Raw genomic sequence first — 27,173 nt, 5'->3', positions numbered from 1 at the left:
GCAAAACTATCCCATGATAACCAAACCCTCAAAATTTTAAGGATCTATAGGCAGTTCACATAATAGAATTGCTTATTTAGCCATCTTTACTAATATAGTCTGCAGTTAGTCTGAAATACCATCTTAGAGTTTTTCTGAAGAGCTGCTTTTTGAGGTCTTGCCTTCAGAGTGGGAAATAAAGTAATGATACAGTGTAGCAAGAACAGGGCCAAACATTTGCACCACCAACTGAAATTCTGGGAAGATTCAGTTTCTTTGCTTGGATATTAAAAAATTTTCAAGTCATTATTCAGGCCCTTACATAAAACTTGCACAGCTGAAAAGCTTTTGTCCAGCTAGAATAAGTTATTCCCAAAAAGGCACAGCTGTCTCTCAATGAAGTCCATGGCTTTTCCCACATCCTTTCTGTATCTCCTGATGCCCAACCATCCCAACCACAACAGGACTGCTCTCCATGCTTAGGGCACAGAACACAGATCAGCACCACAGACATCCACACCACCTCTCTTTTACATGAACCACCACAAACCACTTCAGTAAGCAAGCACAGCTTACAGCAGCCTAAAGATGGGAATAGCACCTTCACAGCACACATTCTGGCCTTTTTCAGGGGATGCTGTCTGGCAGAAACATAGCTGGGCAGACTGGTCAGCTGAAACTCACCAAAGCACCAACATTTCAACTTGGCTATGAGAACCCTTACAACACGAGCATTTTTCAATTGTTTAGGAAGGACTAAGATAAGGCTTTTATATTACAGAGACCCTCTGGAACGCCACATCTCTCAAGCATTTGTACCTGCAATGGGTCTATTTCCAGCAGGCTTTTAGCTCATTTACCTGTTCAGCACAATGAGTCTGGGTTAAGTGGGGCAGCTTCCCCTGCTAGTTTTGGTCCTTGCTGATTACTTTTGATTTGAACATAACAGACTCCCCAAAATGTAAACTATGACAAAATTAAAAGAGAGGCTACTGTCAGACAAATTATTTCTGAACAGAGTGAGAAGTGACACTGGATTTTACCATTACACAAGCTCAGAGAAGTAGTCAAACTGATGCAGCAAGCAAATAAATTCAGCAGCTGAAACAGGTCTGCCATTTGGTGAAGTGGTAGTAGCAAGGTCTGTTAGACTTTCAGGATTTATCCATATACATCTTACTGGTTTTCACAGCAAGTGTATCATTTCACTAAAGCCAGGCCTTGGAAGGCAAAGTCTGTCAGAACAGCCATATCATGTATGGACATCCAAAAAGCTGGCAGCAAATGGTCAATGTTTCTGAGACATGGGAGTGCTGAACTTGAGAGCTTGACAAACACAGGAGAAGTAAACGCTTGGATGAAATAAAGAAACCAAACAAAAAATATTTACGAGGGCAGAACTTAATGCCATGAGAGATGACCAAACCCAAGAATTTGGTATAAGCTTAGCTGTCCACTCCCAGAGGGAAGAATGAAGTGAGCACATCAAAGATAAGCAAAAATTTTTTATACCATAAAAGAAGATCCAGTCAAAACCAGTTCTGCATGTTGGACATTTAGGTGATTATTGGCTTATTCTGTACAGGAAAAAAAGGGCTGAAAAGTTTAAATTCATTCTGCTTCTTCTGCTGGAGAAGGACCCTGTTTCTCTCTGCCCAGCTGGAAGACTAAAGGAGTCACATGTTTTAAGATGCCGAGTAAGAATGAATGAGCATGACATTCCAGTTGACTACATGGTCTGTTTTCATTGGCAAAATTCCAGCCTAAAAAAAAAAAAGTCACATGGATACCCTTGTTCAACAATGCCTCAATATTTCCAAGTCTGAAATCCCCCACTTTTTAACCAATGAAACAAGCATGGAGAAAAGAATATATTTCAGGCAATGTAGCATTGGGTTGTTGCATGGTTTGTGTTTTGTAGGGTTTTCTTAAAAAGACAGGAAAAAAAAAAAAAACAGGAATTACTACTTGGTCAGCAGTAGCAGTCAACATTTTATGGCCAACATCAAAATAACCAAAGACCCCAACTAGGTTATGCTGTAATCCTTTTTCTAAAGGAGTAATTAGGAATGAAGCCATAGCTCACAAACATGCAATTTAAAAGCACGAGGGAAACCCACCAGTAGGAACTTTCAGGGCTTGAGAACCCAAAGACAAACCATTATGGCATCAAATCACAAGGGGAATGCACAGTGCCTCTAAAAGGGGTATCATGCAGGGGAATCTCTGGTAACCTGCTGGATTACAGCAGCTTTGGATGACAACGTGTAACAGCAGCACCCAGGCAAGTCTGGAAGATAAATGCATGAAGTCATCCTGGGGAAAAAAAAATTAGATAAGAGAAGGACACTTAAGGCCCACAGCCTTTGCAAATGAGGGCCAATGAGGAATACAACTGTTCATATATACTTAGATGAAAATAAAAGCTAAATTTAAGCTAATGCTCTATAAAAATGAAGCAATACTAATCACTCATGGCTCAACTCTATTACCAGTACCTGCAGAAAAGAATTCTTGATTTGGAAAATGACAAGGCAGCATTTACAGGAAACAGAGATCTTGTGTTACTATTGCAACACAAGACTGCAACCCCCCTTTGAACAGTCAGCTGATGCCAGCAGCCATTTTCCACTGTTGCCTTAATTTCTCCTTCCCTGTTCTCTCAAGCTGATGTCCCTGGTGATTTAGTATTTCTGAACGTCAGACTTCACCACCTGATCACAAAATTAAGACTAATTTTTCCCCCACATAAAAGAATAAAGCTTTCCCAGAGGACTTTGCATTACAGACTGACAGGCACAGCAAAAATAATCTGCAGTATTTTTGGTAATACAAAGACCTGTAGATTGTGATCCCACTTCACATATTCTTACATAGAAAAGAATAAAATGTAGATATTATTATCTGTATTTGTAGATATTATCTATATTTATATTTGCTGGTCATTGAAAAGGCCTTTGAAAGTACCACACAGAGAAGCCAAACATCCAGCTGCTGAAGATCTGCACAGTGCAGAAATCAGCACAAACACACCACAACTCGCAGATCCACCTCAGTTACTCAAACTTCCACTTGCAAATGCCAGTTTGTATTTGACATGTTCTTCCTAATAAATCACTTTGTGCAGTCTGTCAGCAGGTTTTCCTATTTTCCCACCCCCTCTCCACTTCAGCAAGCAGAATTAGCATTTGAAATACCATGCTAGATCAAATAGCCAGTGTACTTTCTTGAAGTATTGCATTACAATGAATAAAACTATCACCAAATTACTTTAATGCCCAACAGGAGTGCAAATCCTCTGAGGGAAGACAGTAAAATCTTAGGAAGAAAGACTTTACTTTCTTCCTAAGAAAGCAAATCACTTCGGGCAGCTGCATGGAATGGATGGATCTTGACACACATGTGCTACATATTCCGATGTCACAGCTACCTGTGACATTGGAGAATCATCCAGGATCGAGTCATGCAAGATTTCTCTCCTGCCTCTAAGTGAATGCCAAGGGTGATGCTTGGAACACCTCATGTAAGGCAGAGTTTTGTCACTGGCCGCAGGAATAGGAGGTACATTTGATGTGCCACCAGGATATTTAAACGCAGAACGACAGGGGGGCTGTTGTGCCGCGGTCGGGCTGCAGCGGGGGGCCCGCAGCACCATTCCCATGCAGAGCCGCGCTGCTCGCTCTCCGCCGGGCTGCTCAGGCACCCAGAGACTCAGATCCACCCACTCAAGATGGTGGGATGACCTGGCACTGGAAGCCAGCCGCTACCACCGCGTTCCTTTTCTGTAAGGAATTCTGGCACAACCCTAAAGCACCTCACTGGGCGCCTTCTGAGGTTTTTCATCCAGGGCCGCTTGGCTGTCCAGCTCTCCGCTCCCGGTGCAGCGGGGCGGTGGAAGCGCATGGCCGCCTCCCGCGGGCTGTGCTGCCGGACACGGCTCCCTGAAGGTCGGCGGCCCGGGCCCCAGCGACACCCGCTCCGCACAGCCGGGGCCGCGCTCCCCCTGCGAGCGGCTCCGCGGGGAGACCGCGTCCTTCCCGGGCAGGGTCCGAGCGCGGCGGGGAGCGGCGAGAGCCGACCCCCCCCGCCTTCACTGCAGCGGAGGGCAAGCCCCGGGCGCAGCTGGGGAGCGGCGGAGGCAGCGGTGCGGGGCAGGGACCGAAAGGCCAGAGCGTCTCACCTGGGCCGGCCCGGCGCGCCCGAATCCGCCCGAGTCGCTCCGGCGGCGGCGGCGGCAAAGGAGGCGCTGGATCAGCTGACGCCGGGTCCCGCGCGCATGCGCCGCGCCGCTCACCGGAAGCGCCGGGCGCGAGCCGTGCCCGACTCCGGGCGGAGCTTCGCCCGCCCAGCCCGGGCCGCTTCCGCGCAGGGGTGCGCCGAGCCCAGTGGGGCGCGCTGATTGGTCGGTCTGTGTCACGTGATGGCACCCACGGCCCGCCCCCGAGACGCTCGGGGCCTCCCCGTCCTCCCCCGCCCCGCGGGGCGCGGCGCGTGCGCGGCGGGGGCGCGCGGGAGGGGCGGGGCGGGGCGGGCGGGTCATGGCGGGCGGGGCGGGGGCGCGCGCGCGGCGTGAGGTGAGGGGTCACGGGGCGGGGTGGGGCGGAGGAGGCCCATGTGGAGCGGGAGCGGGATTAAGATCGGGACCAGGAGCGGGATCAGGAGGAGACTGAGCTGCCCGCGCTGAGCACTGGGAGGCCGGAGCCACACCCGCGCCGCCGGGCCCCGGACGCAGGCAGTGCGGACGGCGGGCAGGCCGCGGACGCGCCATGAAGGGGTGAGTGCGGGGCTCGGGCCGGGCCGGGCCCGCCCGGGAGGGGAGCTGCGAGCGGGGCTGCGAGTGGGGCGGGCCCGGGCGGCGCGGCGGGCGGGAGGCGGAGGGGGCCGAGCGGCGCCGCCGCCTCTGAGCTCGGGCGGTGTGGCTGGGACGGGGCCCGCGGCGGGGAGCCCCTATGGGCGAGAGCAGCCGGCGCTGCCGCCGCTGGCGCCCTTCGGGCTGAGCCGGAGCTGCCCGCGGAGCTCCCGCGCCGTCACCACCGCGGCGCCGCCGGAGCGCGGAGTCTCCGCACGGAGCCCCGCGCTGGAGCGGGCGCGACGCGGCAGCTCCTCGTGCTCGGGGGATCCCGCCCTGCCGGGTCCGGCGGGCTGCACGGCGGGCGGGGATGCTGCCGGCCCTGCCTGGTCCTCGTCTGGCGGCAGCGAAGAAGCGCCGCTCACTGTGTGCGAAAAAGCTGCTAGCCGCGGATATGTGTGGTTTTGCAGTGCTATTGTGTGCAACATCCTCTTAGCAGTTTTGTTGGTTTTTTAAGTCTTTAATTGCTACGTGGAGGCTGTACAGCGTGCATGAATGACAAATGAGCTGTGCTCTGTGCCATTTTTCTGTAGCACGCCCGCTGCTCTGGGTCTGGCGTCGCTTTTCCCTCCCAGATTTGAAAACTAGAGATTTCAAATCTGTTTGGCTGAAAACACTGATTTCCCTCTCAGTGGGGGCACCGAGGTGCCGTTTTTGTACAGGAGACTGGAGGCCTTTACACTCTCAGTCGTGCTTTGCTGTCAGATGACCTGCCTGACCTTGTCCAGGTCACTTTGGGACAGATTTTTCAATGTTGGCTAAACCACCTAATGTTTATTAATTTCAGCATCACTTGTGCTCCACAAAACGTGCTTGTTCCAGTTCTGTGCCTCAGTTTCTTCACAGGCACAGGGGAAGCTTTCCCCAGCTGATTCTCAAAAGAGCATTAAACCAGTCCCCTTGGAACTGGTGTTATGCAATGATGGGTATTATTATTCCAGTTTGGCGGCTTAAGGCAGGGTGAATGGAAGCTGAATCATTTAAGCTTTTACTAAGAAATGGTAAGGGGTTTAGATTATTAGCAAGAGGGGTGAGGTCATACAAGACTGCTTGATAACACACTCTTAGCTGGTTCTTACGGCTTGTAAGCAGCTTCAGGCATCCTGAGGAGCTGGCAGGTGTCTGTAGAAAGAGGTTCAGGGATGATTGCAAATAAACAAACTCTTAGCTGACGTGAGATAGGTGTGTTTGGGACATTGGACAGCCCTTTATCCACCTGCAGCACCCTATATGCAATGGGACACCGCCACTCTTGATCCCGGTGTACCGAGGACGGCGGGGCGTGCGGGAGGAGCCGCAGCACGGATCAGCCGGGATGAGGTGGCAGGATCGCTGTTCCGCAGCGCTCCGACAGAACTGGGTTTCCTTTTATGCTCTGTTGACCGCTGTGCTGTTTGCTGCAGCTCAGCCGTACTTTGGTGGTGTGTCAGTGGTGGGATGGGTTACTGGGACCTGGGTGAGTGAGGGGGAGAGCAGCCCAGGCGTGCCTGGCTGTGGGGAGGGCTTGGCAGGACACGGCCAGGGCTCTCTGCCCTGCTCAGTGCTCCCGGGAAACTGAGCCTGGCTCTGCTTGCACTGAGCAGGAGTTCTCATTTCATGGGCTTTTTTACTTCTTTTAACTTTTTTTTAGACTAAAAGGCTATGGATAAAAAACCTGCATACCACTGTTCTGCTTCCAGAGCACCAAACTTTATTTCTGTCACTTTACTTTTACTTACAGGCAGCTTTATTTCTGGTTCAACTTCAGGGCTTACTGCTTTGGGTTCTGTACTTGGTATTTCTGCTCTTCTGGTACTCTTTCATCTCTTTGAAGAGCAGCATATTCCTGTCTTGCCAAAACACTGTTAGCCCCACACAGCAAGTTCTGGTGCAGAATAAATTCATATTCCTGTGCAGATTCTCATATTGAATCCAGGTGTTCTCTCAAAATTCAGATGGAGGCAAATATGCCAGCAGAGCTCAAATTGAAAAATAATCCAATTTAAATACAATGAGACTCAAAGGACTAGAGAATAGTTCAAAAGGAATGTATAAATTACACAGGGGTACTTGGGAACAAATCCAAATTGTTTTTTAAGTTACAAAAATCGGTGAAGATCCCTAAAGTACAAGTACTGTCAAAGGATAGGTCCAAAAATAGATCTAAAGCTTCAGCTCCCAGCATACAGAAACTGATAGGCTTGAAGGGATCTGGTTTGTCTTCACTATTGAATCCAAAATTGTGGACAAGTCCTTCTGAACAAACTGACTCCATCTGACTGTTTTTTCTGGGAATGTATGCACTGCATTTTAACCCACACCACAAAAATGCAGAGATGATTTTGGAAGCGCTTGGAGCAGCTGATGTTTAATCAGCTGTCATTATGAAGAGTCTACTTTGGCAGAGAAAGAATTAAAAAAGAAACTATCCAGTTTATTGGCATGAAATTTCGCATCTAAAAGTCTGTGTAGTCAATGTATGTGTTGCAGCCTTCTTTCTTAGCTCTCTGAATTTGAAAGAGCACATAGATGTGTGTTAATAATGCATAGCAGGTTGTAGTGTCTCTGTCATCAGGGTGTTTGAGGTTGGATGACCTACCTGGGCCCTCTGGTTTCAGATGTAGCAGAAGATTTTTGTGCTTTCTTGCTGCTTACAATTTTGTGGATTTTCTCTTATTTGATGACTTAAACACCATCTTCTCAACTGGGAACTGCTATTGGCTTTCACTTGGTTTTGTGAGACTTGGCTTTATGTTCACTCTATTCTCACCTTCTGAATAATTTTAATAGAATCTTATTATGTTTCCCTTTTTTCCTTAAATGTGACTTGAAAAACTGAGGTTATTAATTGTTCTGTTAGTGAACCTTGTGATTCTCTAGAGATTAATGTATGTTTATATTTATTATATGTAATTATTGTTAGTTCTTGAATTTGAAAATTTATTTTAGAACTGTTTGCATGAGGAAAAATACCAAGGAAGAGACTTAGGTTCCACTGTAGTAATCTGGCTGTTTGTATAGAGCAGATGTAAATAATACTCCCTGCACTTTGCTGTTTTCATGGTGTTGATTCAATTGTTGCTCAGTGGTTTTGTGTTTTCATTGCAGTTGCTATGCTGCTGGTTTTCAGGAGAGAAAACTGAAAGTCTTGCATTGATTCTTGAGCATATGCTGATTGCTGTTTGTGACATTTGATGTCTTAAAGTCAGGGTGCATTTCTGACTTGTTTCATTTCAGATGAAACCTATGAAAGTAATGCAGCCTTTCCCTGATGGCCTTCCCTAAAAATCACGTTGCACGAAGCTATTGCAGGAGCTGCGTGCTCCATTGCGTGCATGTACCTGCTCTGTGACATCATTGTCACATACAAGGGGCCAGTAGGGCGTGTTACAAGCAGGGCCCAGTGCCTGTGATCCTGTGCATGTGTTATTGTTTCACATTGACCAAATCCTTCTCCAGTTTTGATGGGAAACATCTGGGACATTGTCATGCAGCAGCACATCTTGAGCCATGTGGTGGAAAACTGAAACGGGGAGTAAGTAGAGTGCTGTGTGTTAAACCAGCCTTAGAAAGAGGTGTGCACTAACTACTTTTGGGTGAAACACTCCTAGGAGATTGCCTCTCAGTTTTGTTGTGTTTGCAGCTAAGTCTCAGGTTTTGGAGTTCCTCAGGATCCTCCTGACTTGCTGTGGAAGAGTCCTGCAGGCTGCATCCTACACAACAGGGACCTGCTGCCTCAGAACTTCCTGACCCTGAGACTCTGCAGCTTGTGCTGCTCCGGCTGCCTTTGTGGGACATCACAGCTGGGGAGTGCTAAACATAACAGAAAAATAACTATATTGTGTCTGGAGTGTGGGAAGTCATTTTGGTAAGCTCTGATACCTCTGCTTGTTTTGCCTGGATTCAAGGAGCAAGCCTTTCAAGGTCCTGAGGATGATCATGTTTCTGAGGAGAACAGGGAGGGATTTTTCTCTCCTGAGTTAGTATGACAGAGTCTGCAGAGCTGCTGAATTGTTTCCGTTTGCTCGGCACAGTGCTAAGCTTAACATATATGGGAGGAAGTTCCAAGTTTATGAGAAAACTGCTGAATGGTTATATGCACTGGAGTCAGGACAAAAAAGGTAATTGAGCTTGAAAATCACTTTATTTTTAGGCTTTTTCTGAACCTAGAAATGTCCAAGTATGAGCTAAAGTCTGCATTTATTTTCATGGAAATGAAAGTAAAAGCCTTGCTTATATGCAAGCTTACAAATGGCTTAACAGCTTCTAAATGAGTTTATAAAAAACTCAGTGCAGTTTATTATAGGTACTTTAACCTGATTTATAACTCTGACCACTCTGAGTTTAATTCCTTAACCAGATTAAGACATTCCACGAAGTAGGAAGGATTGGGAGGGTAGGAAGGTAGCAGAGGAGTTGTAGCCATTTTACTGAAGCACTTTAGAGCCCAGTCTTGTGTTTTGAGTACTGTTGGACCATTTGGTTCTTTCTGCATGTAGATGTAGCTTGGTAGTTTGGGACAGTTCTGTGAAAAACGTGGTAACATTAGTTAATCACCAAATGCCTCAGACTCTGCTGCCATCTCCTGAGGACAAGAAATGATGCATCCTCCTTTGCTGCACTAATTATCTTTTAAAATGGGGAATAATGGGTGGTGGTTGAGCCAGAAAAATACTTAAATCCAAGTGGAAATCATTCAGAACTTGAAGAGCCTGCCCATTTGGCAAGCATTACACATGTTCAGACCAACAATCTGAGAAGGCTGTAGATATTTTTATCCAGAAGAGGAAAGAACATGAAAAGTTGGAGCTTTATATTTGTTTGGGAATTGATAAGAGAGAAGTGCAGTACTTTCTTGCATCACTCCTGCTCTAAGTGAGGCAGCAATGCCAGGATTACTTTCTGCTGCTGTCTGGAAAAGAGAAAGGGAAGAAGTGACCCATGTGGGAGTTGTTGTAAGGCAGCAGAAGTTGGTCAGGAGGGAGTTTGAGGCAGGGAAGCCCGGGTAAGAGAGAGTCTGTGCACAGAAGAGAACCTGGTTATTTGGGGACTCTTGGCCTTGAGGACCTGAGAGCAGAGAAGCACAGCACTGAAATGGGGTAACTGTGTATTTGTGTCAAAGCATATTGAATGAATTCATTATAAAAAGGAAATTATGCCATAGGCTTTATTGAAAATAGAGCCAAAACCATTTCCACAACACTGTCACCAGGTGACTAAGATTAAGATATTTGAATTTTCCTGGGGGCAGAGTATTTCTATCTTTAATTTATTGAAAATACTGTGCTTCATAGTAAGATCTTCATGCATTAAGTACTTCCTGAGCTCACTTGGCCTTCCTTCTCCCTGTTCCTTTCCAGGCTCCATGTGATTTTTGGCTCATAGCAGACTAGAATCTCTAACCCTGAAAAAAAATCTGATTTCCACCATCTGAACATTGTATTTATGTTCTGTTGAGAGTATGGGATGAGACCCGGGCAGCAGCTGAAGGCTTGTGAAAGTTTTCTCTACGTGGCACTTGGAGCTGTTGGCAAAAATCACAAATTAAGTTGAAGATTGCAGTTAAAGGAGATTTGTTTTTTGATCTTTGGCACAAAATTTTATTTGAGAACAATTAATTCTTAGTGAAAATTAGGAAAAGGATGGGGGGAGGGAAATGATTGTTGCCTTAGAAGTGTTTTTAAGGTAGGCACATGAAATTGAGAGCACTTTCAGTTAATTTTTCACAGTATGTTATTAATACAATGTGTGATTTGAGCACCTTGCAAAACCCAACTCTGGGACTGAAATCCAAAGTATAGGTAGGAAACTAATAATGAACTGACTTTTTTTCCCCCCCACTGTTCTAATGGACAAAGGCATTTGTAAAGAAATGCATTTTCAGTGACCTATAGAAATAGTTTGTGTGAAGCAGAAAAATTATTTTGTTCTGATGTGTCAATTAGGTAGTTTGTTACCTGTGTATGTACAAGAAGTGCCCTCAAGATTAATTTATGTAAATAAGGTGCTTTGTAAGCATCACTTCTGTTTTGAATTTGAGGGTAAGCCTCTGTTCTTACCTGATGATCATCAGGTACTTCATGAACACTAATTAGCAAAGGCTCATGATCTTCTGGGAGGCAAGTAAGGTTATAATTATGAGATCTGGGGACATTGAGGGTGTGGAAAGGGGCAGTAATCTGTAAGGTGTCTCAGGATATAGGCAGTGGAGGTGCAAAACTAATTTTGAGGGAAGCTGTTTCAAAATAGTGAAGTACTTCTGTTTAGCAGTCATGGATAAAAATCAATGTTCTTGTGAGCTTGCTGTAGAGCAGCAGCGAAGAGTTGGGGTTTGTGGCAGCCCTTTATCTGCTGTATGATGGCAGACAAGTTGTTTCCTCTTTCACCTGATACTGATGTAGCTGGGATAGGCTGAATCAATATTTTGGCCTTAACCTTGTGAGATGCAGAATTTTATGGACAGGTAAGCGATGTATGTGTGTCTGCTTTTCTGTTCTAGACCAGCTACATTTATTTTTGTCCATTTTAGAGTTTGAAAATTATGTGAGCTCGGCATAGTGATTCATGCTCTTTGTATCCATCTACAGAATAGGATAGCTTTTCATTTTCTTGGGAAAGTTTATTTTTCACTTGAAGATTTGAGACCTAGGTAGGACATGTTTCAGCTGGAAAAACTGTGAGGCTATTATAGCATAACTTTGCTTCTTACATGTGAAGACTGGCCAGTCTTTTGTACATGATCAGGTTTTCTAGGTTGAAGCAGAGTCAATTATACAATATCCAGATATAATGAAGAAACTTGGCTATAATGTGCTGTGTATTTTTTTTCCTTAATGCTAAAGGGGGAGGCAGCAAGGGTCTGATGTATGTCTTGGGGAATTGTGATACATGAAGCCTGTTCACAGTGACATCTAGTATTCTTGCAAGTCTTGAATGAAGTCTTCTGTTAATTCTGATTCTAAAATTGCTTTGTGTTCTATTGTACATCATTGTGCTCTTCTGCAGGCCAGAACTGGGGGTAACGTCCAGCAGGGTATCAGGTGTCATGCAACACATGTTTGCAGTAGTAAGCAGGACTAAAGAAGATCAGGGGTCTCAGAGCAAATTGGTCAGGCTTTCTGCATGCTAGGTTTGTTCTTATCCTTCTGGTTTTCTGACAAGCAAAGCAGAGTAGATATGCAGCCCACAGATCTTTGGGATAATTGAAAACATACTGGTCTGCCCACAAGAACTAGACTAACTTGTATGTGTGTAGTGAGACAGCTCATCCATTAAAAAAAATCCTAAGCAAAAACAAAGCAAACAAAAAAACCCATAAAATTCCCAACGACCTCAGAACACTAGAAGAGGTTCATTTGGCCTTGGAGTAGAATCTGAGGAGAGCCTTCAGGTCTATAGCCTTCATAGTTCTAGTTTGCTTTGATTTTATGAGCGGATTATCCTGTCTAGACTCATGCTTTGACTTGGATGCCAAAATAGAAGCAATAAAGCTAGCTGGCCTCTTAGCAGGTGACAAACCTTCTCTGAAGTCCTCTTAATTTGTTAGGGCCCATTTCTCAGTGCTGCCTCTCCTGACTTACTCATCAGTAAGTTTTGCAAGTTTCAGATACAGCTCTGCTAAATTTAGCCTGCCAGATGCCTTCAATAAGCTCGAGCCCAGCTATCAGTTACACGGAGATCTGTTTCAGTCAGGCACAGCCCTCTGGGGAGAGACTTGCACTATTTAAAGTTGAATGAGACTGAGATTCTTACAGCATTAAGAAACTTGAAATTCGCTTTTTCTCCCTGATGTTGGTTCTAAACTAGTGTTGGGCACTTGTTATTCCCAGGGAGTGAATTTGTGTTTCCTGTTGAGCTGGAAGTTGGCTGCCTCTTGAGCTGTCATTCTGTATAGCAGTTCTCCTTTGGTATATGTTGAGCAGCAAAAGGCAGTCTTAACATGAGTTACACTAATGTCTCATGTAGCCTGTGTTATTTCCAGCAGTATCAATGTAAGGCATTGTAGGAAAAATAGACTGTTCAAATCACAGCACTGTAAGCTGCAGGCAGAGCAATGCAACTGCAGCTGGACTTAACTGGATTGCATTTGGTCCTACAAAATGTGTGAGGCTTTTTCTGGCCAGAGCCTGGAGGATCTTAGGACACTGGCATGCAAGAGCAGGAGTGATAATGCCAATGTTCTGGGCATGCATCCAGTTTCAGGAAGTGGTGCCTGTCACCTCTCTAAAGTCACACTTGTGTTCAGATTTGGTGGATCCCTCTTCACTTCCGCTCTCACATCGCTGGGCAGTGTTGCTGTGCACTTTGAACAGACAGCAGCCTATGCACCAGCAGCTCATTCCCTTCACTAGTGAATTCTCCACGTGGTTTTTCCCCCAGTGACCAAGTCATGGAGTGTAGCAGTCGTGAAAAGCACTGAATGTTTCTCATGAAAATGTAGTCCTAGGATATGTCAGGAGAATGCTTCCAGTAGTGGCAGGAAAAACTTGGTGCTATTGGACAGGACAATATTGTTTGGGCTGCTGTAATTGGTTTTGGTTAGCCATGTTTAAGGAAAACCAACTTTAATGAGAAGGAATGTAAGGAAGAGCTAGTATGACAATACTAGGAATTAAGAGCCAGCTTTACAGGAGAATTCCAGGAGCTTGGCTTTAGTTAGAAGAAAGGTATGAAGAGATCATGATAATTCTCTGAAAAGGCCTGTACAATGGTCCCCATAATCTCTAGGCAGCAGAGAGGTACTGGAATAACTAATTGAGAATCATGCTAGCATGGGAGCAGCCTTACAGTGGAAGATGTTTAAGTAACTTCAGAAGGCTGGTGTTTCATTGAGGACAGTATGGATTTGTAGAACACTGCAGTAGTAAGAGGCCTCACCTGATAAGCCAGGAGTCCCTCATTCCTCCGTGGTAAAAACAATTGCTTGGAATGGGGTGACTGGCTTGTCCCAGGGGCTTTGACATCTGAGATGAAGTACAGTTGACTATTGCATCTTCCATGGGATGCCAGTAGTAAGTGTGGATCTTCTTAGGAATATTAGTGGCATTGTAGAGTTTAATAATTTGTTATGGGAGGGCATATCTCTTCTGGGCACATCAGGTTCTTTACACATCTTTGTTCTCTCATATGATAATTTGACCTGATTAATTTCATTTTTTTCTTTGCAACAGCAGAGGACAAGAAGGTACACCTTTTCCTAAGGTGGCATCACAGGACTGGCCTAGTCAGACCTTAGCTGACACAGTAAACTTGCTTAAGTTCCTGATTTGGCTGAGAGTGCACATGAAGAACCAGGTCTAGTTGTAAACTGCTGTTCAAAACAAACAACAACAAAAAAAGAGCCCACAAAGATACTTGCTTTACTTTGGTGAAAATAAGGGAGTGATAATTTTGAGTCCTCTGTACAAGTACTTGGAGTAGTTTTTCAAAGTACATGTTGTTCTATGGATGATGAAGTGTAGCACAATATCTGTAGACTATTTCACAGAGGTACTGGATAATCTGCATCCCTGTGCTCCTCTTGCACAGTACTTCCAGTTTAAACTGAGGTGGGCTGGCACTTCTGCTCAAGAACCAATTAGTTCTGCCTATGGAAACTTTTTTTCTCTTCTTTATTCTGGCAGAGAACTTGTGTGATGAACACAGTCAGGGGACTGATGTGGGTTAAAATCAAACTTTCCTTTTTTTGTCCAGGTTAGTTTTAATTGGTGTTGGTTCACTACATTGATGCACAAACATTTGTGCCAGCAAGAGGATGGAAATGAGTGGCTTGGGGACTGCTGCTTTTGGCAGCAGTGCCAGCTTTCCCATTATTTTACTCAAGGCCCCAGTGGCACTTTGGCCACACCATCCTCAGGCAAAATGATGAATTCTCATAATGTGGGTCTTCCTTTCCATGGTCTTACTTAATTTACGTATTAAATGGTTTTGTGCATAATAGATGTGCTGCTGATTTTATCAGCTAGTGTTATACATTAAAGTAATTTATAGTTTGAGTATATAGATATGTTTAGGGTATTGATTTATGCTTCCTGCAGTGTTTCTCAAACCTCTTTCATATTATTCTCCAGGGTAAGATACTGTCCCTGGTACAGTTCTTGCAAGGACAAACCAGATAGTGACAGAGCATAGGAGACAAGCAGTGGGAGATGGCAGGAGGCAGCATGGAATGTGGCAAGTGGTGAGAGATAGAGGGGGGAGTCCAGGGGCTTGAGGAAATGTGTCAGCAAGTGCCTTTTAGCCATCTACTAACAGAGCTCATTTCTCTGGCCTGATGCCAGCCTCAGAGGTGATGTCTTGGCTCAGCAGCTGCCAGGCTTAGACTCTGCTTCTGCATTTATTTATTTATTTGTTCTCTGTCTAAAACCTTCTTGGTGAAGATCCATTTTCTGGCCATGTTTCCTTTCTTAGCCATCTTGTCCTGGCTGCCTGTAGTAATATATTTTTGTCCTGTTGCATTGTTGTCATAAATATTTCATAGTGGCTGTCTTTTAATGCCTGGTTTGTTTGATTAGTAACTAATTAATCTTTCAATAATATTAGAAAACACTACTTTATGATGGTCTGTGTCAGGGATTTTTGCTCTAAAGGAGACCTGGTGTATAGCAGCTTTGTTGTGGGTTTATCATGCTAGCATTGCTCATCTACTGAAGCTTGGAACTACTGATACTTTTTTGTATCACCAAGGTTAATATTGTGTTATTTGGAGAAGCAGTCTAGGCTTTCAGTAGCTGAGTGTGAATGTGAGGTTTGTCTCCTCCCTTGCTGACCTCCTGCAGCTCATCTGACCTAGCTGGGTAGTTGAGACCTGCTCCCTTTGGTTTCTGCTCTCATGCAGACTGCAGCAAAAGGGACTCTTCAGGCTTCTTTCCCCTCCCAGTAGGAGATTACTCTTTCTCCAGCAAAACTCTCTGACAGTCACAAAGATACCCAAGATCCCACATGCCACAGTTTTACTCCCACTCTTTGTGAGGAAAAGGCAGCAGCCCTGCTGGCTGGGGTCAGAACTTGCCTCCTGTGAGCCTGAAGAATCCCTGCTGTGCTAGGCTGGGCAGTTGTGCCAAGCTGGGCATAAAACAAGTGCTACAGTTTCTCCACCATCTCATCACTTTGATTGCGTGCTTGTTTACCCTGGGAGTGCTTCTGTAGTGTGAGAACGTCATCCTTATTAGCCTGGCACTTGCACTGTGTTGGAATATAGTTCTCAAAGGGACTTGTGCAACTGGCCATACATGAAGAAAGGAATCTTGAGAGCAAGCAGTGTCTTTACAGCTATTTGGGCAGAAAACAATCTGGTTGCCCATATCTATTCAGTAAAACAGGGCTGATATGAATTGTGTGCTTTTCTAATTCCATGTGCAATGGCTTTCTGTATATTCTGGTGATCATTTGGGAAAAGATTTCATTATCTTGGTATTTTTATTTTTCATTCTTGCAATCATTGTTAAAACTGCTTGCCCTCACCCAAGGGTAACTAATCTCTTTCTTTTTAATTTTTTTTTTCTTAATGTTATTTTCTTCTGTGTGTACAGTTTTTCTGTCAGGAAGTTAGTCTTAGAAAAGAGAGAAGCTTGGTCTGTTTCTTCTCAGTATAATTCAGTGTATTTTAAGGTTGTGGATCTGCTCTCAGTAGGAAGAAAGATTTCAGTGATGATCAAAGTAGATGCAGATATCACCTTGAGAAGAGCACAGTTGCATATTAACAGGCTTCATATATTTGCTGCACACAATACTGTTGGTTTTTAGAGAAAGATGTCTAGTAATGACTTTGTCTAAGCACAGGCTTTATATTGAGAGGTGGTAAAACTGAGGTTGTCTTTGAAGCATGGATAAGGACTTCATTTCCTTGGTCTCTGTTCTAGCTTCCTGTTCCTCCCATCTTTTCACTGGATTTTAATTTTTTTTTTTGTGACCTTGATGATCAGAAGGGAAATGAGTGGGATGATGTTAAAGCTAATACTTCTGTAGAGATCCATGTTCTCCTGTCTCCCACTCAGTAAAACCACACATATACTATGGTACATTGGTGTTTAGTATGGCCTGAGAAACTTCTGACTGTACAGAACTGACACTAGATTTGGGGCTTAAATCAGCCACCAGCATAAGACTTGAGTGCATGGGTTGGATGTGGCAGTTCAAATATGTATTGAGCTGACTGTTAGATGGAACAATTCTCTAAGGATAAGCAAAGTGATTGATCTTGATGTCGTTAAAAATGTTGCAGTATGTCAGATGTTAAGCATGTTTTGATTTGTTCCAGTAGCCGGATCGAGCTGGGAGATGTGACGCCACACAACATTAAGCAGCTGAAGAGGCTAAACCAGGTCATTTTTCCTGTCAGCTACAATGACAAGTTCTACAAGGATGTACTGGAGGTTGGCGAACTTGCCAAACTAGGTACAAATGTTCTTGCCAGTAATTGTGGGCTGTGGTGGCAGAAGTGGTCAGCATTGCTATCCATAATGGTTTTAAATAGCAGCTCCTTCTATTTAGTTGTTTTACATCATGAAAAATAACTGTTTAAGAGCCTCAGAGAAGCCACAGAGGGTCTGTGTTCTGACTAGATTACCTCCACTGGGAATAGGCACGTTTTCTGTTCCAGAGGACAGCAGTTTTGTATTGCAGCTTACCCTGATGCCATTGCTGGTTGGTGTGAACAGTGATGAGCAACCACTCATCAAAAGTGTTGACACAACTAGTGTGTCAAAACAGCACTAGTTACTTCATTCCAAGTGTGAATCCACAATGTATGTTATTTTATCTGGGTAGGAGAATTAACGAGAGGGGAGGGAGAAAGATCCAGGGTGTATATGAAGGAGCTGTATGTGTAGTTTGAGCCTTGTTTCTGCTAATCCTTTGTTTCCCTCCCTGGCAGCCTATTTCAATGATATTGCAGTGGGAGCAGTGTGCTGTAGGGTGGATCACTCCCAGAACCAGAAGAGACTGTACATCATGACACTTGGATGCCTGGCACCCTACCGAAGGCTAGGAATAGGTAAAGAGGGGTCTTCTTTTGTGTCTGAGGCATCAAAGAAACCACGTTGCTGTCCAGCTTTTTAAATGCTCTTTCAGACCTTTCACCAAGTTACTGCTGATTTCTTTGGAAGGGTCTTGGGGGAAAGAGTATGATTTATCATGTGTTCATTCTTCCCTGCCTTTCAGAAATGAACCTTTTGTAGAAATTTTTAATTCAGGATTTCAGGTTACTTTAATCTTAATCATATTATCATACTGTGATGTAAATACTCTGCTTCTATGGATGTGAAAATTGTTGCAGAGAGAGATGAAATATGTCAGAGATATGTGGCCAGTATGCAAGTCATATGTAAGTCGAACACAACATTCCTTCATTGGCTTCTCTCTTCTAAATTCACTCTTCTAAATATAGGAGCTTTATATTCATTTTGTCTTTATCACTACTGATTATTTCTGCTCAGGGGTAGCACCTTCTTTTTGTCTATATTGCATTTAGTTCTTTGTTCCACATTGCAAACCCATAGGACAGCTTAATCAAGACCTATAGTAACCTCTTTGCCTTGACAAACTGGAATAACAAGATAACTTTATTTTAAATTATTTTACTAGGTGTTTAGTAGAAAAGCTTACCAGTGCCCTCACTGCTTTATACAATATTTTGGCTGTATTTTGAGCTGAGTTTGAGACCTTGAAACTAGTATTAAAATAAGCTGATTTTTACATATGCTTCTGGTTTGTTGTGATTTTTATTTCCTCTTCAAAGAAATAATGAATTAAGGTTTATGAGCAATCAGAGACAGAATGAAATATTTACACATCATGTTTTATTTGCCTTTCCTAATTTTCACACTTTATCATTTTAGTCTACCTACAGACAACCTGCCTCTCCTCAAGGAAGCACCTAGCTAAGTACAGACCAAATCATGCCCTTCTAGTTTTCTTAAGTATCTCTTTATCTTTTGGCAGGAACTAAAATGTTGAATCATGTCTTAAACATCTGTGAAAAAGATGGCACTTTTGACAACATCTATCTGTAAGTAAATGAGTTATACTCATGTGTTTTTTGAGAGATGACAAAGATAGATATGGGAGCAAAGGGATGGAGATCCAAGTGTGGGTTTAGTGTGTACTTTTGTGGGGTCATGGAACATAGCAGGAAAGCCAGGGGTCATGTTCTGGGTTTGTTGTGTAATGCTGGGAAAACCAAAAGCTGCTTGATTTAGAAAGGGTTCTGCAGATTTGCTGAATTTGAAAGTAGTTTAGTTACAGAATTATGTTCTAGAGCAAAATTACACTGTAAGACCAAAAAAAATTTTTTTAAAAAGGATTTTATTTTTATTATACAAGGTCATCTTCAGAATGGAAAATACTGCAAGTCTTAAATACAGTTTTGATGCTTTTGCTTTCTGTCTTTTATGACAGCACTCTGTGGTGCAGCACTCTGGAATATTAGAGATGTTTGCAAGCACTGAAAGTTTACTCCATTCAGTAGTAAGGCCCAACTGCTATTCCCATTCTTGCACACTGCCAGTCAGCTCTTTGTGCAGCAACACAATAAACTAGATCAGTGCCCTGACCCAACTGGGGAAACTGTTTTTTGGGTGTTGGTTTTTTTTCTTCTACTGTGGTTTTGGGTTTTGGGGGTGGTTTTCTTGTGCTTAGTTTTGGTTATTTTTAAAATCTGTGTAAGCACTTGGCATGATGCAGGCAAGAGAACAAGCACTGGAGTAGAGGGCAGTACCAGCAGTCCCCGTGGAAAGAGTCTGAAATCCATACATGCCAAAACTGTGCTTGTCCTTTGCTGCTGGTTTCACACTTGTGCTTTTTGGTGTGCATTGGTATCTGTGTGGTGAGCAAGTGAGTTTGGTTTGATGGCAGTTCTTGGCCTGATGCTTCTCTGAGCCAACTCCTCCTTGTCCGTCACTACCTCGGCCATCACACCAGTGCAAGCACAATGCACTGCTGGGGACAGCCCCACAGCAGGTACAGCCTGGATGGACTTACACTGCCACAGAACTACACCCTGGATACTTGGCAGGCCTGTGGAAGATGCTGTGTGAGGAGTGTTTATACACTGATATCGCTGTAAATGGAGTGACTTTCTCCTCAAACTCAGTCCACTTCTGCCATGGAGGTGTGGACTCTTCCACATCCTCTGCTGCTGTTGCTTTGTGCCACCTTTGTAAGAGGAACGTGCTTCAAAGAGGTGTCTGAGTAAAGTTGCCTTTGGCTCATATTCCCTCCTGCTCTCCTGCCTCAGGAGAAGTGGTAAAACTTCCGAGGTGCCTGCATAATGGGACAGGGGCTGTCCTTTTTGCTTTTGCATCTTACTGTGTGCACAGTGAAGGAACTGTTTGCTGGTTTTAATACAAAAAAAACCCCCAAATCCTTCATAATCCTTCTTTATAGTTCCTAGGCCAAGGATTATGGCATGACAATAAATAGCCCCCAAAATTGGACTAAAGTTCTTTTAGTGGCCCATTGATTTTATTACTATGTCTATTGCTTGTACATTTTCTATTTGAACATATTATGCAGTTTAGCATCAAATTTGAGATCACTGCCTAAATTTGTCATTACAATAACGTTCCCTTATAGCTTTTTGGTGCTTATTGGGCTTAACACTAAGATCTTTTGTTTTGTTCTGCTGTTGCTTCCACAGTTACTTTGGTTCTATGGTTATGCAGTGTGTTGTCATGACAAAGTGATTAATTAAGTTGTGCAGTGTCCACTGAATTTTGGAAGTGTTTAATGAATGCCTTTTATTGATAGAAACATTTTTATTTCTTTTTTCCCTTTTTTTCTTTTTTTTTTTTTGTGGTTTTTTTTTTTGGGGGGGTTTTTTGTGTTTTTTTTTTTAATGAAACTTGTGCAAATAAATGTCCTAATCACTCAGGATAAAGAGCTGATGGCTGTTTGTTTTGGAGTCCTTGAAACACACTAGCAAAATATGTAAAACTCTAGGGGAAGTAAATACAAGGGAAAAGACTTTGTAAATCCATAGGACTTCTTTGTATTACAGCTTTTTGTGAGGAGAGAGGAGTGTTTAGAGTAAAGCAAGGTGTTAAAAGAATATCAAACACTATTGCCAGTTGTATGTTACAGTGTGTTGGTCATCCCTGAGACAACTCCTCTGGTCATCTGCAAAGGGTTACCACAGCAGGTTAAAGTTGGCTTTATAGTGAAACTGTTAAATATTTCCACTGAATATCTGCCATATTGCTTTAATAAGATGAAGAAAAATTGAAATTACTGAAGTAATAACACTTCAGAGTCTCTCTGCTATTTTGTGTTCCTTGAAAGAGTTTTACTGAGGGGAAACCTTTACTACTGTTGACAACCATGGGCCATCCAGGAGCTGAGTGTTAGCCCAGAATTGAATTGGGAAGATGAACATTTCCAGTCTTGGATTTACACCGCTGTTCCTGTCTCTATCTGTCTAGCTGCTTTTCTTGTCTTTGACCATTCTGAGTCTAGAGGCAGATTACTGACCCCCATCTCTATGATCTGTCCCAGGCATGTGCAGATCAGCAACGAGTCTGCAATTGACTTCTACAGAAAGTTTGGCTTTGAGATCATTGAGACGAAGAAGAACTACTACAAGAGGATAGAGCCGGCAGACGCGCACGTGCTGCAGAAAAACCTCAAAGCCCCTTGTCTTGGCCAGAACGCAGATGTGCAAAAGAACGACAACTGAACAAAACCCCAGCGGACACTTTCTTGCACTTGCTTGTCGCCAAATAAGGAAAGAGAGGCCTCTTTTTTTTTTTTTTTTTTTTGATTGGTTGGTTGGATTTTTGTTTTGTTATGGATTTTTGTTTTAACTCCACCCCTTCATCTTATTTTTTTTTTCCTTGACCTCTCTCCAGCAAAATGTAATGCTTCTTCCAAGGATTGTCCAATCATGTTTGGGGTTGGGTTTTGGTTGGTTTTGGATTTTTTTTTTGAGCTCTCCTTTCTGGTGTTTTTTGTTTTTTGAGGGCAGGGGGGCTGATTTTTTGTTTTTGTTTTTTTGGTTTTTTTTGGGTTTTTTTTTTTTTTTTGTTGGGGTGGGAAAAGGTGTGCAGATCTCTTTTAAGTTTGAGGTGTGGAGGGCTTGAGCAGGTTATCCTGATGACAAGTTTCCTTCAGAATTATTCTTTCAGTAAGCAGAATGTAAACCCAATGGGGGGGAAAAGGCAAAGCAATATCTTGTCCTTTGACTCCTACATTATTGTGTTTTTTATAACCTACAGGGTACTTTACTGTCCCCCAACCTTTGAATGTTACTTCAGTACTTCCCATTTTTCCTTTAATTCCCCCACCTCAAAAAAGTATATTTAGTTCTTCCCAATATTTTTGAGTATGGCTTTTTCCTCCATCTTTTGCTGAGAAGGGTGGGCTTCTTTTCCATACCTTTTCACTCTGCCTGGGCTGATCTTTTTGGATGCTTTTTTTAAAATACTCCTCACCCAAGCTGGTGCTACACTTCTTAACTGACTGAGAGGAGGATTTAGAGTGGTCTTTGTTTTTTCTTATTTTCATTTACCCAACTCCCAGCAGACTTTTGCCAGAGCAAGAGCTAGATCTGGTGTTGGCAAGAATAACCTTGTAAAAATACAGATCCTGAGGCAACACCCTTGCTTTTAAAATGGGTGAAATTCTGCAGGGCTCATTGAGAGTTAGTTTATCTGTGTTGTTGGGATGGAAAAAGTGACTGTGACCACCTTACCAGCTTTGATGACATAAAGCAAGCACCTGTCTCCAGATGACTTTGTTACAGCTACTGAATCTGTGGTGACAGATGTAAGGGTTGAGGAAACCAGGCAGCAAGGCTAAGTAGGCAGACATGAATCTGACCCTAATCACATAGCTTTGCAGGGTCTCCTGGATTTGCTTGGGATTGGCTTGACTTGCTGTGTTTATGAGCTCCTTTGGGAGGAGGTGGTGAAGAACTGCGTGGTTTTGCTCCTTTGAAGATTATTTTCCCCTTCCCCTGTTGAGTAGTAATAATGCAGTTCTCCTCTGGTGAGAGGGTGTTGGTGGAGCACCGGAGAAAGCAGCGTATATTAGAGCATTTTATGGGTTTGGAAAATAGGCTGGCTGGCTTCTTCCTAGTACTGTAACTTTGAGGCTACAGTAAACTGTACTAAGCTCTGCTTTGCATCCTTTCATGCTTTGTTTGCGTGAATACCAGTGCTCCTTTCTAGGCACTGTTGCCAGCAATTTTATGTATGCCAATATAAATACCAACTTGAGCTTGGACTCTTCTCCAAGCATCTGGGAAAGTGCACTGAGCTGAGACAACACCAACCTGCCCCATCCCCCATGTAGATGCTGAACTGTATTCTTTTCCTCTTTGTTTTTTCAAGTTTAGATCTGCATCTTGAATTCTTCCGCTCTGAAAGCCTCCAACCTGTAGTGTGCATTGCAGCATACATCTGGTTAGTAGGTGCTGTCCAGTCATTAGAGGGTGACTTGGAAACCAAGGATTCCAAAAGGGGAATTGTGGTGAGGCAAGGGATGGCACCCCTCGCTGCACATCGGGTGGTCTTTGATACCCCAGGGATGACTATACCAGCTGCTACACAGTTACTCGTTCTTTGACAGAGGGGTGTAGCATTTGTGTGAGTGCATCTTGACAGACCTGTGCTGGAAAACGGCTGCTTATTTTGCTGAGTTTGCACTAATGGAGTCCTGGAGATGGGCAGGTGGCCAACGCCAGCCTGTCTGCATGGCCCGAGCACCTGCGTTTGCAACACGTGGTGGCAGACTCTGGCTGGAGAGATGCAAACGGTTCCCGTGGCCAGAGGCAGCCTAGTTCTGACAAAAGCTCATTTTCAGTACAGCTAGGACCTGCTCGTGGTGGTTATGTTGGCAGCCCGGCATCTTTCTAGAAGGGGATGTATCGAAGCACAATTGGCTTGTCATATGCCGACATAGTCTCCCTGGCCATCTGTAGACCAAACCAAGAGAAGTATGTGGAGGGAGAGAGAGATAGTATTGTATTTGAAGGTGTTGGTGCAGCACAGCTGTAACTCAGACCATAGCTGCCTCTGGTGCCAAGCAAAGTGCTCTTCATTCTTCTAGAACTAAGTGGTAAGTGTTTGGGTTGGGTAGATGGGTGTGGGGATATGAACTCTTAGGATTTGCTGTTGTCGTAGGCTTCCACAAATCAGTGTGTTTCACAGACAGTTATTCTTCAGGTTTCAAAGTACAAGTCTGATGTCTGAACTTACTTGGATTAACCTTTGTTTCTGTCTCTTTTTGCTTTGGGCTGCCATCATTCTATGAATGTATCCATGAGAACAATTCTTAAAGCTCCTATTCCACAGCAGACCTGCCTCATTGTAACTTCTAACAAAATGTTTTGTAGGAGGTGGAAGCAAGAATAAATCTAAGACTCCTTTTTCCCAGGCTATTAATCCTGGAAAACAGTTGTTGAATCTTGAATACAAGGTTTAATCTGAATCTTAAGAAAACTGTGTTCCCTGTACATGGGTAAGGGCAAGTGAAGGTCAGTAGTTCTGGATGACAAACAGTTGTATTTTATTAGTCTACCAGTTGTGTTGAGTGAGGGAGGAGAGTGCTGTATCTTAGTGCTGTTACCTGGAGACACTGAAATTGTGTGAAGTATGGGCTTACTGCAGAGAACTTCAGTTACTTTGGTTGTTGCTGCAGGAGGACATCCTTCTAGTTTGAAAATAACAGCTTGTGAACAAGTAAATTTTTGCGAAGTTGGGAGTTTCAGTGGGGGACAAAAAGCCACCAGCACCTCCTGTTCTGGATGAAGATCTAGCAAGAAAAAGTATGCAACTAAGAGCTTTAGAGTGTAAATTGTGTACATACAAATTACTCCTGAATCTCTGCAACTGGCTTTGTCACACATCGGTTCAAGTATGAAGATATTACCTACAAAAAGACTCCTACTTGAGGAAACCATGGTACAGGAGAAAAAGAATCATCCAGAAGAGAGATCCCTCATTTTTGGGAGGGGTAAGGGGGAAGAATGTATTTAGTGTATACAGAAACTGGCTGAGTTTACATGATGCAGCTAATGGTTAAACCTGCCAACTAAATATGACATACTGTTACAATTGAAACAAACTTACATGCTATTTAGTTAAATCTTGATGGTGCCCTGTGTCTAGTAAAAATTTGATCCTCCAAATTGTTTTATTCTCCCCCATGTTGTAATCCAGGGTCAGCTGCTATGCACAATGTCTGTGTTTTGTAAAGTGTTTGCTGACTTGGATGTTTCTTTTGAATCTGCAACTGCTTCCTGATTAATTTGACTAAGACCACCCCTGCTCTCTTGAGTTAGGATTTAGTGAAAGGTATGCTGTATGCAGTTTACAGATGCATTCTCAATGTTACAAGTTAAGTTGCAGGGGGAGCAAATTCTTTACAATAAGATGGTCCATTTTTAATCTATATCATTGCCCTTGTTGTACATCAGGAGCATGTTTTTGTTTTTCTCAAACTCTTTAGAAATATCGTTCAGAATAAACGTGCACTATTTGAGTTATGTCATTTACAACTTGTCGTGTGCATTTTTTTGCTGTCCAGCTGTTTCCTTCAGAAATCAGATATAGACTATTCCTCAGATGTTTCATAAACTGTGTAACTCAGAAGATTTCTAACATGAACTGTGTGTTGGGCTGCTGGGATGAATGCCTAGGGCGTCTGACAACTGTGCAGAGTGAGGTCTGTTTGTTTTCCCTGAAGTTACGAGCCTTTCCTCAGAAGTCCTGTCTTGTGGGGTAGGAGGGAGGAGAGCAAGAAGAACTGTTCTGGAATATTTTTGATTGAGCAGTTTGGAGACAAACAGACCAGGTGTCAAGAACTCTGGTTTGGGCTTTATAGGTTAAAAAGTTTAAAGTATTCAAATTAGCTGCTAGTCATTGCAAATCTTGACCACAGCCTTTGAAAAACTGTGATCCATATTTGTAAAAGTGACTGGTCTTAACATCCAGCACTGACTTTTCTCAGAAAGGTATTTAAGTAAAACTCATCTCTCTTCTTAACAACTCCAGTCTCTTCTGTTAAAGCCATTTTTTGTCTGTAATTTCACCAGGCTCCTCTTCTGCTTTGAAGTGCCATTTATGAAGTGATGAAGTTGCACTCTGGCCCAGGTTCTGGAGGAAAAGAAGAGTTTCCCTAAATTTGTACATTGTATTCTATTCACTTATTTAAGTTCCTCTGGAAACTGCTTTATCAACAGATGGAGTTGCTGCATTCATTAGAATAACAGTGCAGAAGCAAAGCTCAGGCTCTGAAACTTGTCTGTAATCTTGAGTGGCTGCTTCCAGCTGTCTTCCCTGACCTCTGCTGGAGGGCCTGGAAGGCACAGCTGGAAGTGAATTGCTACCAGAAGTGCAACCTTCATCACTCCAGCCTCACCAGCAGCTGCAGAGGCTGGAAAACCTTTGCTGTACTTAAACTGCTGCAGCTGTTCTCCAAACCATCCGGCTTTTATTGTTTTGTGTTTCTTCTCCTTCCTCATCCATCTGTTCAACACCAGATAACTGAGTTGTCCTTTACAGGGAAACTAACAGGTACTCCTGATCATTTGTGTTGTGCTTTCCCAAAGCTGTGCTGGTTCTACAGGCACTCCCTTTCCCCTCACTGCATTCAGAACTTGGGTATTTATGGCACCTCTGTAATCACTCAGATGTGCTGTTGTCTCTAATTTGTTACTGGTACAACTACTTCAAGAACAGTTACCACACCAGGATCAAGTGAGTGGTCAGTCATTCACTTCGCGTGGAACACTGGGATTGTTCTGTCTTTTCATCAGTTCTCTGTTCCTGTGAGGACATTATCTTCTGATCCTGCAGTATCTTGGATTACTTTAAAAAATCCCTGTCCAAAACCTCTTATGTGAAGTCTTTTTGAGAATCTACCGAATCAATCTTGTCAGATGAGCATTGTCATCTGTTTCTGGCAGTGTTACTTTCCTTTCCATAGGGGTTTTCTAAATCTATTCAGCCCATCTAATCCAGATGCTTTGTCAGAGACAAATGTCCTGCCTTGTGTTCTTTTCTCTTGCCCCTAAAGAGGCATCAATTCAAACAGATAATGGAATGGTTACTCTAACCCTCTCTTTTCATTCTGCCTCCTTCCCTCCTCCTTAGTGCTTTAACACTGTAAAAGCATTCAGCTTTGCTGCCATTCTGCCCGAAGGCATTGTGGCACCACCAGCTGAAGCTCTCTAAATTGCTGAGTTGCCAGCTTTCTTTCACTCCCTTGAATGTACATGACCCATAGTTCAAGAAACTCCTGCACTGGGAAAGATGCACTGACCTGTGTTCTGATTGCCTCTCAGCTGCTGGATCACATCGTACAGACTAATTATTGACTAATTATTGAACCCAAACTTGCACTACAGCCAAGAATTTAAATAATAAAA

General features: G+C 43.5%; 2 protein-coding genes across 4 annotated transcripts in view; one reads left to right on the top strand and one right to left on the bottom strand.

The window, feature by feature from the left end:
* Nucleotides 1–4,318, bottom strand: part of ATP6V1A (ATPase H+ transporting V1 subunit A) — a 32,056-nt gene extending 27,738 nt beyond the window's left edge. The window contains exon 1 of the mRNA XM_005486081.4: nucleotides 4,160–4,318. The gene's annotated coding sequence lies outside the window, so the exon portion shown is untranslated. The remainder of the gene's footprint in view (nucleotides 1–4,159) is intronic.
* Nucleotides 4,319–4,564: 246 nt separating this feature from the next.
* On the top strand, nucleotides 4,565–25,294 carry NAA50 (N-alpha-acetyltransferase 50, NatE catalytic subunit). Of its 3 annotated transcripts, none has more exons than XM_026792862.2 (5): nucleotides 4,565–4,753; nucleotides 17,070–17,203; nucleotides 17,682–17,801; nucleotides 18,749–18,815; nucleotides 21,299–25,294. In XM_026792862.2, exons 1-5 carry the CDS (start codon nucleotides 4,746–4,748, stop codon nucleotides 21,477–21,479), a joined length of 510 nt encoding a protein of 169 aa, XP_026648663.1. In that variant the 5' UTR covers nucleotides 4,565–4,745; the 3' UTR covers nucleotides 21,480–25,294. The 3 variants fall into 3 exon arrangements, with proteins under 3 accessions (XP_026648663.1, XP_005486141.1, XP_005486140.1); XM_005486084.4 differs by having other exon boundaries at nucleotides 17,067–17,203; XM_005486083.4 differs by lacking the exon at nucleotides 4,565–4,753 and having other exon boundaries at nucleotides 17,017–17,203.
* Nucleotides 25,295–27,173: the final 1,879 nt, after the last annotated feature.

This window comes from Zonotrichia albicollis, chromosome 2 (assembly GCF_047830755.1).
Source record: "Zonotrichia albicollis isolate bZonAlb1 chromosome 2, bZonAlb1.hap1, whole genome shotgun sequence".
Taxonomy (NCBI): Eukaryota; Metazoa; Chordata; class Aves; order Passeriformes; family Passerellidae; genus Zonotrichia; species Zonotrichia albicollis.
Note: the sequence above shows the minus strand (reverse complement) of the source record. Positions and strands in the feature narration are given on the sequence as shown.